Genomic DNA, 14,097 nt, shown 5'->3' on the forward strand with positions numbered 1-14,097 from the left:
GGAGAATTTATAATTGGTTAATGAATTAACAGTACAAATAGTTGCAAATGGGAAAAGTATAATTGTGATTACAAGAGACATGGCGTCAGAGTGACTAAATCTGGGAATTAAGTAGCCGAGGTTTTTCAGGATTCACTGAATCCCCCACTATCAATGTCCTTGGGATTACCATTGACCAAAAACTCCACTGGACTAATTACATAAACACACTGTTTACAAGAGCAGGTTAGAGGCTAGGCATTCAATGGCAAATAACTCACTTTCTGACTGCCCAAAGCATATCCACCATCTCAAAACACAAATCAGGAGTGTAATGGAATGTTGCCCACTAGCCTGGATGGGTGGAGCTTCAGCAATACTGGAAAAAAAAAGCTTGACATCATCCAGGACAAGGCAGCCCACTTGATTGGCACCAGATCCACATGTACCCATTCCTTCCAATACTGACATTCAGTAGCAGCATTGTGTATTATCTACAATGTCACTCTGCAGCTGAAGAAATGCCTCCCTGTTCTTAGGAACCCCCTAACACTATTACTCCCCACCTGATTTCCTATTGTGCATTGTTCATCAACTCACTAAACATAAGTAACAAAAATCTTTAAATCAAGCGATTATGTGCATCACAAATCCTTTCTTTCCTTTACTTATCCACATACTGATCACTTTGTTGGTAATGACTGCTTATAGAAGATGGGCTTTAGATGCAACTTTATTATTTGACTCTCTCAATAAAGAGAGTGTCTTACCAAGAGTAGATATTGGAAATTCTGATGTGTCTTGCCACAGGATTTTTCCATTATAATTCAACTATTGGAAATTTGGGCACAGTAAACGCCATAACTTTTGAAGTATATTCCTGGAGAAGTCATAAAATTACTCTTTTAGTGTTGCTGAACAGTTAAACACAATTAGGGTCTGAACTGTATCGAATGAAGTTGTTTTAAACTGGAAATGTGATTACAGTATATGAAAAGAATGAGCTCAGTAAATGACACTAAAACCCTATTGAATTTGCATGAAGTTTCTGAACTACAGGCCTGGACCAAATCATCAGGAAAACTGACAACAATAATGAAATTTCCAAAGCTGAGCAGTCTTTCAAAGTCTAGGGAAAGGATTCAATACCTAATGATGTAGGTCCTGGGGCTTTAAGCAAGTGATGATGTATATTACTACTTAGCCTGAATTTAGGATGCAAACTTAAGGGCATATTTAGCCCATGGCTTCCCCAAATTCATTCAGCAATCACATTCCTAGTCTGGTCAGGAAGAATTACTTGAATTTACATAGCACGTATCATTTTAATAATAATATATTCACCTGTCTATATCAAGCAGAAAAATCTGAGGCAGCCTCTCTGGTGCAGTCATGCAGCTTTGCTAGATTACAGAATTGGGAAAATTATAATATTTATAGAACAAATTGTAGAAATGTGCAATGTTTAGCTGATAATTTGTTATGTTACAAGTTATGTCAAAATGAATATGACTGATGTTCACATACAGTGATTTAGGTTAAGATTTTAAGATGGGAGTGGATTCAGCTTTGAGCACTGACTTTTGACAATGTTTAAACTAGCTGATTGAAATAACAAGACATGTATTACCACAGCTATTTATTGCAACAGTAGTTATACAAAACATCAGCTTTTCACAATTACTAATAACAAATACAAACCCATATATTAAGATATTTTGACATTAAGCAATTTTAACAGCCAGCCAACCTAACAAACACATTGAGAAAAGTCGAAGAATATTTATTTAACAACAATGATAACAGATTAACTATCAAAAGCACAAGTCCCAGGCACTGTTCAACTGTGACACACACAATTAAAATCAGAGAATCCACATAAATGCCACTATCATAACAAATCAATACTTACAACAGTAAAGCTAATATTTAGATTTAATATTTCAACAAATACAAATATTTAATACTGACCATATTTAGCATTACAACTTGCAGGATGATAAATACTAAAATTACAAACAAGGTATAGGTTAGCTCAGAATCACAATGGTATTTGATACAAAAACATTAAACAACTTCACTGTTACATATTACTTATACATATATCACAATTTTATAGAATTTACCTAATACTTCAAGTAAGTGCTAGCAAAACAAACATGAAAGGTGCAATATCATAAAGAATTTCTAAGAATGCAATATGTCTTGGAAATGCTATTTATCAAACAAATCTTCAACAAATGACTTATTTTTTCTTTAGAGGATGCTTTCACGCTCTTCTCCAAATGAATCACTGGGACCAACTGCATGCAGCTCAGACGATGTGGTACCCTTTGTATGCTTGACAAAATTTGATTGAGCTTTAGATGCAAGGCCCCGTTTAATACCTAAACCTCGTAGGTTGTCATTCTTGAATGAAGCTGCATATGTATCATTTTGGACTGGCGATTTGCCTACAACAGAGCCTACTGTTGCATGGACAACTTGAGGTGCATTCTTTGCCAAGTGCTCAGGGTCACCAGCTGTTTCTCTGAACTCTTTGCTCTCATTTTCATCTGTATTCTGCAATCTGGTGGAAGGATTGCTGTTGTTATTCAGCGTCTCCGTGCTTGCCGTTCTGTTGATGTTGGTTACATTAAACATTTTGTGAGTGATAGGCCAATTTTCCTCTGGACTACTGGCCAACAGGCTGCATTCAGAGGTGGAACCAGTAGGGCTCTTCTTATCTTCAGAGCATATGGACATACGGGCAACACTTGGGTCTTGAAGGCCACTTAAACTGTTAGGTATACCTCGTTTATCTCTGGACTGATCATCTTCCAATTCTATCAAGTTAGTCTTCTCTAACTGGCTGTCTTCAGTTTCATCACGGAGGGAGTGGTTTGGCGAACTCTCACTGGATCTGACACCAGAATCTGATGAATCCTTTTTATCAAGCATGGCATCAGAAAGATATTCCTTCGATTTCATCAGGGACCGGACAGCTTCATTTCCATGTTCAGTTGAATTGGTTTGTTTTTCACTTTTCCCTTCTGTCTTTCCATCTTTAAGAAGTCGGTTATAATCAGCTTCTTCTTGACCAGATTCATCTTCATCACTGGGTAATTTCTGATAATGCAAGCCTTTCAGTGTTAACTCTGCACCTTGGAAGATACTCCCTCTGTCTGAAGATTTCTTCCTTGAGAGAAGTTTTGATGTTGAAGGGTCTGGTTTTTCATCTTCTTCAGTAATGGGATCTAATGGTGATGCATCAGATGTAGAAACAGTGGATGATGTATAATCACCAAGGTCACTCATAGAAGACTTGCCTCCACGTGGAATATTATCTCTCTTTGCTACAAAAGATTTTTTATCATCACATTGCTTCTGCTCAGCATCTTGCTCCAAGGTGGTTTGAAAGGGAGCTCCTGAAATGCCCTTTCCCATAAAAAGCTGACCAGGGTTGTAGGGTACAGACAGATTAGACTTGTCAGTGTTAGCAGTTGTGGACATGGATGGATCATCTAACTGAGCCATCTGTGCAATATATTCTTTATAAGCATCTCTGTATTCAGCCTGCTGCTTATCTGTGAGTCTGGAAAGGTCATTGGAAGATTCCAGAGAGTTGATACTTGAAGCACTTGGTGTTCTTTGATGAGTTAACTAAAAAACAAGTTTATCACAAACTTTTATTAACTGTTGTACTTATAATGTCAATTCGAAATCAAAGATGTTTACACCTAAATTTTACCTCACCAAATGCCAACTTCTAACATCTGTATTTAAGCCAAACTCTCAAAAACATGGAGCAGTCATGCATCTTTGGAGAGGACTGGTTCCTCAATCATTGCAACTGAATACCACATTAATCTAGGGATAAATGTGCTGTTACAGAAGTGAGTCACACAGAGACAAAGATCACATGTTTAATCATTTTAACATCTCAGTTACATCACACTTCAACTTTCTAAACAATGGAATCCATACCAAGGTTTATGCAACCTGTATGCATAATGCAACCCTTTTAATTTACAGCATCATTCTGATGAAACTGAATGATACTCAAGGTCAATTATATCCTTTTGACGTGATACCCAAAACCTAATACAGTAACCAAAATGGGGTAACAAAGACCCTGTATAACTGAAGCATCCCTTCTTTACCCTTTCTGTTGAATAACGCTTTTTAATAGCTACCTTGATTACTTTTTTGTACCTGTGTCCAGCACGGAAACAGACCCTTCGATCTAACTCATTCTTGCTGACCAAATATCCTAGATAAATCCAATTCTATTGCCATAATTTGGCTCATATTCCTCTAAACCCTTCCTATTCATATACCAATCCAGATGCCTTTTAAATGTTCCAATTGTACGAGCCTCCACCACTTCCCCTGGCAACTCATTCTGTACATGCACCACACTCTGCGTGAAATAGTTGCGCCTTGGGTCCGTTTTAAAATTTCTCTATCTCCCCCCTTAAAATTATGCCACTCTAGTTCAAGACCCTCATGATATCATAAACCTATATAAAGTCCACATTCCTGGGAAAATAGCTCCAGCCTCTTCCTATAGCTCAAACCCTCCAACCCTGGCAACATCCTTATAACTCTTTTCTGAACCCTTTCAAGTTTCACAACATCTTTCCGACAGGAGGGAGACCACAATTGCACACAGTATTCCAAAAGTGGCCAAACCAACGTCCTGTACAATCGCAACATGACCTCCCAACTCTCATACCCAACGCTCTGACCAATAAAGGAAAGCATACCAAACACCACCTTCACTATCCTATTTACTGCAACTCCACTTTCAAGGAGCTGTGAACCTGCACTCCAAGGTCTCTTTATTCAGCAACACTCCCCAGCACCTTACCTTTAAGTGTACAGGTCCCGCCCTGATTTGCCTTTCCAAAATGTAGCACCTCACATTTATCTAAATTATTTATCTCCATAAATTTATCCCCATTTATCTCCATCTGCCTTTTCTCGGCCCATTGGCTCATCTGATCAAGATCCCGTTGTACTCTTGAGGTAACCTTCTTCACTTTCCATTACACCCCCCAATTTTAGTGTCATCTGCAAACTTACTAACTATACCTCCTACGTTCACATTCAAATCTTTACATAAATGACAAAAAGCAAAGCTTTAGTAATTTGTGTATCTGACATTCATCATTTTAACCCACAATAATTTCTTGTCCCAGGAAAGTTGCCAATGTGCTCTTAGTGGATCCAAAATGATCATTTCACACAAGTGCATAATGAACCCAATTTAACAGCATATGGTCCATTCATTTAATTTTATTGCATTTAAGTGACTCAATGGTTCCAATACTAACCTGCCAATTAGAATTGTTGTGTCGTGCTGGTTCTTCAATATCAACAGCTCTCAGTTCCTCAAAGCTGAAAGTTAGGCTGAAGGTCTCCTTTGAGGAAAGTCCAGGAAGTTCAGAGTTCCCAGCATAGTCACTATTTGCTACTTGAAGAGCAGAATTTTGTGCTGGCGCATTTTCTCCAGCAGCCCTCATTTCTTCTTGAAGTACCTGTGCATCCAAGTGGCGCATCTCAAACACCTAAGTAAAGAAAATAAACAAATAGAATGCAGTTATTTACTTTCTCAATGGGATATAATATGCTCAATATTACAGGAATGCAGTAAATGTTTAGTTAAATAGAAAATTCAGGATTTTTTTTAATCTATGAAACTAAATTACAAAGCCATTTACAAAATAGGTGTATTATTAATGTTTTCGGATTTTTGTGATGTACAAAGCATTTCTTCTCCCTACCTATTCAAGAGAAGACTTATATAAAATATTACAGCAAGAATAGCAATTATTTCATAGTTAAAAATCACACAACACCAGGTTATAGTCCAACAGGTTTAATTGGAAGCACACTAGCAAATCTGTTGGACTATAACCTGGTGTTGTGTGATTTTTTTAAACTTTGTACACCCGAGTCCAACACCGGGATCTCCAAATCATAATTATTTCATATTAATAATTGTGAAAAGTCAATAATGCCATGAAGAGATGAACAATTCCTTTAAAATGTTCCTTACTCAGATCTTGTTTTGTTTCCATGAATCTTATACAAAATATACATATCCAAGTTACAAAGCCAATAGCAACCTATTGTAGCTTTCAAAAGCAAATAATGAATGCAAATATACTTTGAATGATTTTTAAAAAAAAGTGACGAGCGCACAAAGACTAACACAAGAACAGAATGTGAAGGGTACTGGGAGTATTTTCCTTCAGCAAGGAGTTAATGACAAAGGTGTCCTTGCTTAGTAACGTTGAATCAAAGTAGAATATTTGGAAACTGAAGCAAGGAACACCTATGTGGAGGACAAATAGGGTTTTCTAGTGATGGGGAAATATTGTGGCAAAGCAGTTGGATTTCTTTCACAGAGGAGAAAGGAAGCAGAAAGTGAAGCAAAGTGAAAAAAAAACCTGGCATACAGGGGGAAAGTCCCTGAGCAATGGACTAGTGCCTAAAGAGTTTCCATGTTCAGTTGGCTGACTGAAAAGAAACAGAGTTGGTTTTTATGATGAAATAAGTAAATATTTGGCAACTTTTTAAGCATTGACCTAAAGTGTAACATGAGTGGGCACAGTGGCTCAGTAGTTAGCACTGCTGCCCTATAGTGCCAGGGGCTCAGGTTCTGCACACTCTCCCAATGTCTGCGTGGGTTTACTCTAGATGCTCCAGTTTCTTCCCACAGTCCAAAGATGTGCGGGTTAGATGGACTGGCCATGCTAAATTGCCCGTGGTGTCCAGGGAATCATAGGCTAGGTGGAATGGCCAAAGGAAATGCAGATTTACAGAAATGAGTGGATCTGACTGGGATGCTCTTCAGAGGGGTAGTATGGACCTGATGAGCTGAAGGGCCTGCTTCAACACTGTAGGGGTTCTATGATTTTATGAGTGCAACAAAGTGACTTGACATCCATTTGTGAACATGGCATTGTATAAAATTGTAACAATGCATGCATTTATATAGTATTGTTAACACAGTAAAATGTGAGACAAGAGTATCAAGCAAAATATGGCAAAAGCCACCAAAGGAAATAAGTCAGATGACCAAAAGCTTAGCCAAAGAAGCTTTAGTGTTGTAGAGATAGAGAGGCAAGGAGGTTCAGGGAAAACACTCCAAAGTTTAGATTCTCAGCCCCAAAGGCACGGATGCCATGGTGAAAAGAAAAAGACATTTATATAGCACATTTCCTGGCTACAATACCTCTCAAAGTGACTTAAAAACAATAAAGCATAATGTAGTTACTGTCAAGCAGAATTAGGTGATGTCACTAATTAGACAATAAACAATCTTGGTGATAGTGCAGTTGAAAGCTCATCTTGGGGTCACATACATCAGGCTGGTTCCACTTGACAGTTGTCAAGAGAAAGGGATGTTTTGATTGCTGGGAAATGGTGTCTGCAATGGTCATGAAGGTTAGTGACTTGGTCTTCGTGATATGTTGTTAGAATTAATTCTGTTCATACTGTACTAAACTTCTGACAGGCAGTGTAGACTTTTAAAGATAGGGAAGGGGTCAAAAGAGGTGCTGGTGAGGTAGAGCAACGTGTTGTCAGCTGATATTCAGAAGCCAACAGGTTTTCAGAGGATGGTGAGAGGGCAGCATATAGATCATAAGTAGGACAGAGAAAGCATAAATCCTTTGGGGTCTCCAGAAGTAACAGTGTGCAAGTGGGAAATGAAGTTATTACAGGTGATACTGTGGTTTTCACTGTGTATGTACAAATGGAACCAAACACATGCAGATCCACTGAGCTGGACAATGAAGGACAACAATATTAGAGAGGAAATTTGGGAAAATAGACAGAAAGCTTGTATTATAGACAAGTTAGGAATCCTTTTACTGTAAACCATGGGGCCAAGTGGTTTTGAGAAAAAGGGTACTTTCGTTCTTTGAATCCACCATAGTCTGAACCGGTCCTTTTGCTTAATTTGAAAGGACTCAAAATGTGAAGTTTTTTTTCCCCCCAAAAGGGGCAGAACTCTGTGTCTACAGATATGTTCAGGCCTACTTCTGAAAAGACCTTTGGTTTTTGGTCTTTTTGATATATAGATAATGGATACTTGACCTGTACAATACTTAATATATGACAAATATCCAATACACAGAAATTATGTTATGGAGAGGGAAGACAATTATATTTGCACACATTTGCTACTTTTTGCCAGTATATTCATTTACTCATGAAGCATTAACGCATAAAAAAATCCTAAACGTTTTGATAACAGAGCAAAAATTCATCCTACCATGTTCCTAAAAAGTTGCCAGTCACCAAAATTCATGTTCAATTCTTTCTTCAGTTCATCCAGATTGCATTGAATTAATACCCTCCCATTAATATTTGCCTGAATTAAAAAAAATTAGAAAATCAGCAAAAATTCTATTGAAGTAAATAAAAACAATGTCTAAGTTGCAATGTCAGCATTTCAAATAAAAGGCAGCAGGTAAAGACCGCAACAAAAGCAAAGTGTCAATGGTTATTTAATATATTTATGCATTACATAAACCATCTATATAAAAATGAACCCATCACATTTATGACCACTCTTGCAGTTGCCACTTCACAAACCTATGACTTCTGGGAACTATAAAAAGGTGCTTGCAGGACATTTCTTTCATTAAATGGTGCATTAATGCTTTTAGTTGTTCCCTTCTTTAATAATTTAATCTATCAAACAGAAACGGAGAATTTGTTAGCAGCATTACAATATCAAGTTACATGGTGCATTAAAAGAAATCTACAAATAATTTCTTTGCTCTCCAAATTACTCCTTTCTCCCTTCTTGGAAATGCTGGCACAAGGATCACTATCATTACAGTACATTGCCATTTCCCATACATCACTGTTGACAGACTATTCATGCAAAGCAGCAGCACAGTCAAATTTAACAAACACTTCGTAATTCAAGTACAGCTTGCTTTTTTTCCAATCCTTCACATCTTTCTATTGCACAGCAATGTAAAGTGGTGGAAAAATTTGTAGATTTAACAACCACCTAACATGCTAATACTGGCTGCGGAGAAACGGTGGGAGAGTGACACTAGGTGAACTGCTCTTGTACTCATGTCTGTTTTTTACAACAGAGTGAAGCGCCTCCTTCATTTGATGATTCTAACTTGAACACTTTCCAATGATTATGAACCTTTCTATATCAGTTAACTGGATCATTAATCTTATTCGGGGAGAGAAATTTATGCAAACCAAAAAGTCGCATGCTCCATTCAGAAGGCTCTGAATCCTTTACTTTCTGACTCAAAGATGCAAAAGCTGCCAATGAATCAAAGGCTCATGTTCTGTGAAGATAACGCAATATTATTTAAGCGTTGCATGTTCCTACCTTTCTGATAGTGGAAACGTACTGAAACAGCATGGTTTGGTCAATTCCTTCCAACTGTCTAAGTTTTTCACAAATAGCATCCACATTCATTGAGCTGAGTGGAGCTGCAGTGTAAGCTGATGCAACGGAATTGCCCACCTATTAGGCAAAAAAAATCAAACATGTAACTTAATTTTAAATAACTTTAAAAAATTACACAAACGTCATTAGTAATTAGGTATTACTTCTTTAATTATAAATACATGAAAAAAAAAACAAAATGAAGTCATTGAAACAAAAAATGTAGGATGATTGAACTGCACATTAAACATGGACAAGCAGTCTGCAAGTTTTGATGTAATAAGCAGCATGATACAAAGAGACAAACAATTCCTAAGGCAAGTCTTTCTTATAGCAAGAAAATTGTATCACCCACTTTAATTCAAATTTCTCAGATCAACATTTCTTATTAAACTAAAATTGTAAATCTAATACTCGAGCCAAAGCTAAACCAAGGACACAAAATTAAAATTCAGTAACAGCATTGAAAGCAAAACAGGCTTCACTAGGTTTTGGCCAGTGAATGAACTGCTTGAGGGATGGCAGATCAATAGATCAATTAAAATTAAATGAGAAACTCTACAGTGGAATGGATTTACACAGTGTCCTTTAACCTCTGATGTTTGGATTCAGATCTAGACTAATAAACTGAAATTGTCCTCTGAGGATCCTGCAGACCTGAAGTTCTCATTGTTTATATTAGTATTAACAATTGCAAAACTCCTGAACAGTACAGGTACACAGTAAATTGATTCTGTTACAGTTAGGTCAAGCAGCATCCGTGAAGAAGGAGAATCGCCATATCGGGCGTAAGCCCTTCATCAGGAATGACGCCTGTGGGCCGGGGGCTGAGAGATAAATGAGAGGGGGTGGGGTGGGATGGGGGGAAAGATAGCTGGGTATGTGATTAGTGGATGAAGATGATCGGTCGGAGAGGAGGGGGGGAACGGATAGATGGGAAAGTGATGGACACAAAGTTGATGGCTTGGAACTGGGATAATGTGGAGGGAAGGGAAATGAGGAAATTGGTTAAATCCTCACACAAGATTAATGTGGATTTCACCATCTATCCACTCCACCCTCCTCTCCGACCGATCACCTTCTCCCCCACCTTCATCCACCTTCCCCCCAACCCAACCCCCTTCCAATTTATCTCGTAGTCCCCGGCCCACAAGTCTTACTCCTGATGAAGGTCTTATGTGTCAATTCTCCTGCTCCTTGGATACTGTCTGGCCTGCTGTGCTTTTCCAGCACCACCCTCTCAACTCTGATCTGCAGTCCTCACTTTCTCTCAATTTACAGATAGTGTCACTTAAATACCACAAAAATAGTTGGATTTGGAAACAGGCACTACTGGGACATTAGATGTTGCTCTCCTCAGGATTGTGCAAAATGGAAAGGATTTTAGTGTCCAAATGATTCTTTCATATTTCATCTGAGAGTTCTCAATGTTGATATCAGCAACCTGAAATGGAAAAGCCATCCAAGTACTGATATCACTTATCTCAATGAAAATAAAACAGTAAAGGTATGTATTGTTCAATGTAAAGCATCATGCTTAAAAGAGATTTAAATAATAACTGAAGGCATAATTATTATAGTTACTATTTCCAACTTAACTGAAGACCAATAGACTCCTAGTTAGAATGATTTAATGGTCACACAAATCTATTATTATAGATTAGTTTATAGTTTAAAACCTTTTGCTATTACACTTACCTGTATCATCCATTTAGATGTCCAGCAATATTTAAAAGAACACTACACAGCTCTAACGATCATTTGAGCCAGAAAAGTCCACTTTGAAATGTACACATCATATACGCACAGAAAATGTTGTAATACAGTTGTCAAGCTCCAAGCCCACAAGCAAAAAACACAGTACTAGCCGAATGATTTTAGTAGATCATGCTCATGCATTTTAAGTTACAGAGTAGCAAACAAACTTATTTTTTTCTAGAGAGTATTAATCCTCCAATATCTTTCCTTCTAACCTTCTCTTTCCAGCAAGGCACATCTACAGCCAAAAATGGGTGGTTTGCTGTCAGACCTCCATCCATTCACTTAGCATACAAGAAATATAAATAATAGCATCCAATCAATCTTGCTAAAAAATAATTTTGTCTCAAGATCTCCAATCACCAAAGCATGGTTCAAAATAGGAGGTGGAGTTTGCAACTGTCATCTCATCATGACATCAAAAGGGTCAATATCAATTTCTTTCAATGGTTTTAAAAATGATCACAGATAATTTCCTAGTAATCACAGGTAAGTCCTATTTCACATTGTATTACATGTCCAAAACATGAAGAGTTTCCAAACAGCTCGAGCAAAACCCTCCAGAAACCCTCTAGAATATCACTAGCATTAAGATGCACTTTTTAAATCACATCATGCAAAGGGCTTGTTAATCTGAAGACCATCAGCTGTTAGTGAGGCAGCATAACACAAACTGTTAAGAATCCAGCAGCAAAGATTGCTGCTGCATAAACTTTTTCACTTCCGGAGCAGACCGAGTTATATTGTACCTGTTTTAATTTAAGCTGCATGGGGAAAGAGAGAGACACATAGACAAAATTTGTCAAGAAAACACGATTGAAAGGACTTTCAGAGCAAGTAAGTTTTAAAAATCCACAACATAAATAGAATGCTCCTCAGTTAACCATTTCATTTTTTAGTTAATCAAAGTGGAAGTTCCTCTTTACTGTCATCTCATTCCATAATAGTGGCACATAGCTTGTTGGTCCACAAAAATGCAAGTTCAAAAGGACACCTTTTAAGAAGTCTGTCTTTTTGTTAGTCTTTGAGGGTTATCTTTAAACACATTAATTACTGTTTAAATCACAAAAACAGACACTCAAAAAATGTTACTGCTTCCAAATAGATCCTAAAAAAAAATCAGAATTATTTTGAGTATGTGACTGCCCATTAAATACAAGTCTGGAGCCTAGAGTCTCTTCAATGGATATAAAATTCAAAAACTCCAAAACTAAACTCAATGGTAGTTTGGTATTTTTGTGGATTAAAATCTTAAGAATAATGTTATAAATTATAAATTTAATAATCAGAATTCTACATTACTTATAAATCTAAGCTGAATCCATTTCTTAAATTTAACCCTTTTAGGTTAATATTCATAAAAAAACTGGATTGCAATCATCACGTAATTAATCAATGGATCACATCTTTACAAAACATTACATAGGAATAATACTTTGAAAGAAATTGTAAAGTGCCTGTTGGAATCCAAAACTTTTATTGAGGATTTTAGCAGAACCATGATAACATCCTGCATATTCACGGACTATGTATGAGAAGTAGGTCACTCAAGTGAACATGTTTTGTGGCCTAGCATGGAAATGATATACTAAATAGATCTTCAAAAATACAGCTCAAGGAAAAAGAACCTTTGAAAAGTTTCAAGTCTGCACCTGTCAATTGAAAAAACAATAATGTGTACGTTGCCAACAATCAATGCCATTGTAACAGTTTAAAAACCAGTTAGCATGTGGAACATGCCATCATGCAATCAAAAAGATGCATTTAATCAGTTCTTACATGGAGAAATTTCGAATAAGCAAAGGCAGGAAAATTGCAAAGCTAATTTTGGCTAAAAGAAATTCTTGTAAAACGCTAACAAATTAATGTTTAAATTTAAACTGAAGAAAATAATTTATAGAATTATACACAACTTGGCAAAATACTCCAATGTTAAGATACTTCATTACCATTTGTGTATTGCTGAAAGAAGAGATATGCTAAAATCTTTAGTACTTATTAGGTCAGGTTCAAGAGAGTACCAAATTTCAAAGAGAACAAAATACATATGGCATGAGAAAAGGGTGGTAATTGAACAAAGCCTTATGAAGGAGAATGCACCAATAACCAGTTATTCGTCCAAGCTTATATTTAAATTCAAATCTGGCAAGTAATCTTTGATTGTCTGAGGCATTGCCATGTGGAATGCAGCAGTGAGCAGTTATTCCCAGGCTTTTGTTTAGTTGAAAAAAGCACAATGTCTGCACATATTTTTACAGTTTACAAAAGACAAGGTTCTGCACATTAATATCTATTCAATGTGCTGCTACATATGCCACAGACTTGTGTGCAGCATCAATATATCATGGCTGTCTGGTCTTGCCACTATTGTTTGAATTTATGGGCCATAATAACTCACACAGTTGAGTTCAGCTTTAAATGGCATCTTGCCCAAATAGATAATGTTGCAGAGGAAATGCTTTTGGCCCAGCGTTTGTTGACATATTTGTTGGTTTCCAAAAGACACTCATCTTCAATGGAACATCAATTAACCTCCCATCCCTTGTAATATTTCCAATACATAGATGATACTTTTGCTAGATTTGAATTTGGAGCTGAATGGAAAAGTTTTCTTACACATCTCAATGACCTCCATTTTGCACTCAAAATCACATTTGAAATGGAGAAGTCTAACAAGTTCCTTTCACTCTATGTGCTAGTTGAAAAATTATTTTCTATTACTGTACACTGAAACAATACATGTTGGGATTCTTACAGCTCCACTTGCTATAAAACTGACACCAATAGCAACTTGTAAATAGGGTCCATGCCACTAGCTGACTGCAATAAGCTTGGGAATGAAACAGAGTGGATCAAATTGATCCTGTAGGATAATGGCTACCCCAATCAGATCATTGCTCACCATGCATTGCAACACTCACTACGCTTACAATTCTGTC

At 37.0% G+C, this 14,097-nt stretch overlaps 1 protein-coding gene across 8 annotated transcripts in view; it reads right to left on the reverse strand.

The window, feature by feature from the left end:
* Nucleotides 1-1,603: 1,603 nt before the first annotated feature.
* Nucleotides 1,604-14,097, reverse strand: part of LOC122541468 (kinase D-interacting substrate of 220 kDa-like) — a 150,187-nt gene continuing 137,693 nt past the window's right edge. For 6 of the 8 annotated variants that reach the window (XM_043678271.1, XM_043678313.1, XM_043678299.1 and 3 more), the window contains 4 exons: nt 9,341-9,478; nt 8,249-8,347; nt 5,298-5,531; nt 1,604-3,621 (listed from right to left, as the gene is read on the reverse strand). In XM_043678271.1, the coding sequence (XP_043534206.1) occupies nt 2,236-3,621; nt 5,298-5,531; nt 8,249-8,347; nt 9,341-9,478 (1,857 nt within the window). In that variant the 3' untranslated portion in view covers nt 1,604-2,235. Of the gene's footprint in view, nt 3,622-5,297; nt 5,532-8,248; nt 8,348-9,340; nt 9,479-11,907; nt 11,923-14,097 lie in introns of all 8 variants that reach the window. The other 2 variants (XM_043678306.1, XM_043678280.1) reach the window with 1 other exon arrangement.

This window comes from Chiloscyllium plagiosum, chromosome 3, assembly GCF_004010195.1.
Source record: "Chiloscyllium plagiosum isolate BGI_BamShark_2017 chromosome 3, ASM401019v2, whole genome shotgun sequence".
NCBI lineage: Eukaryota > Metazoa > Chordata > Chondrichthyes > Orectolobiformes > Hemiscylliidae > Chiloscyllium > Chiloscyllium plagiosum.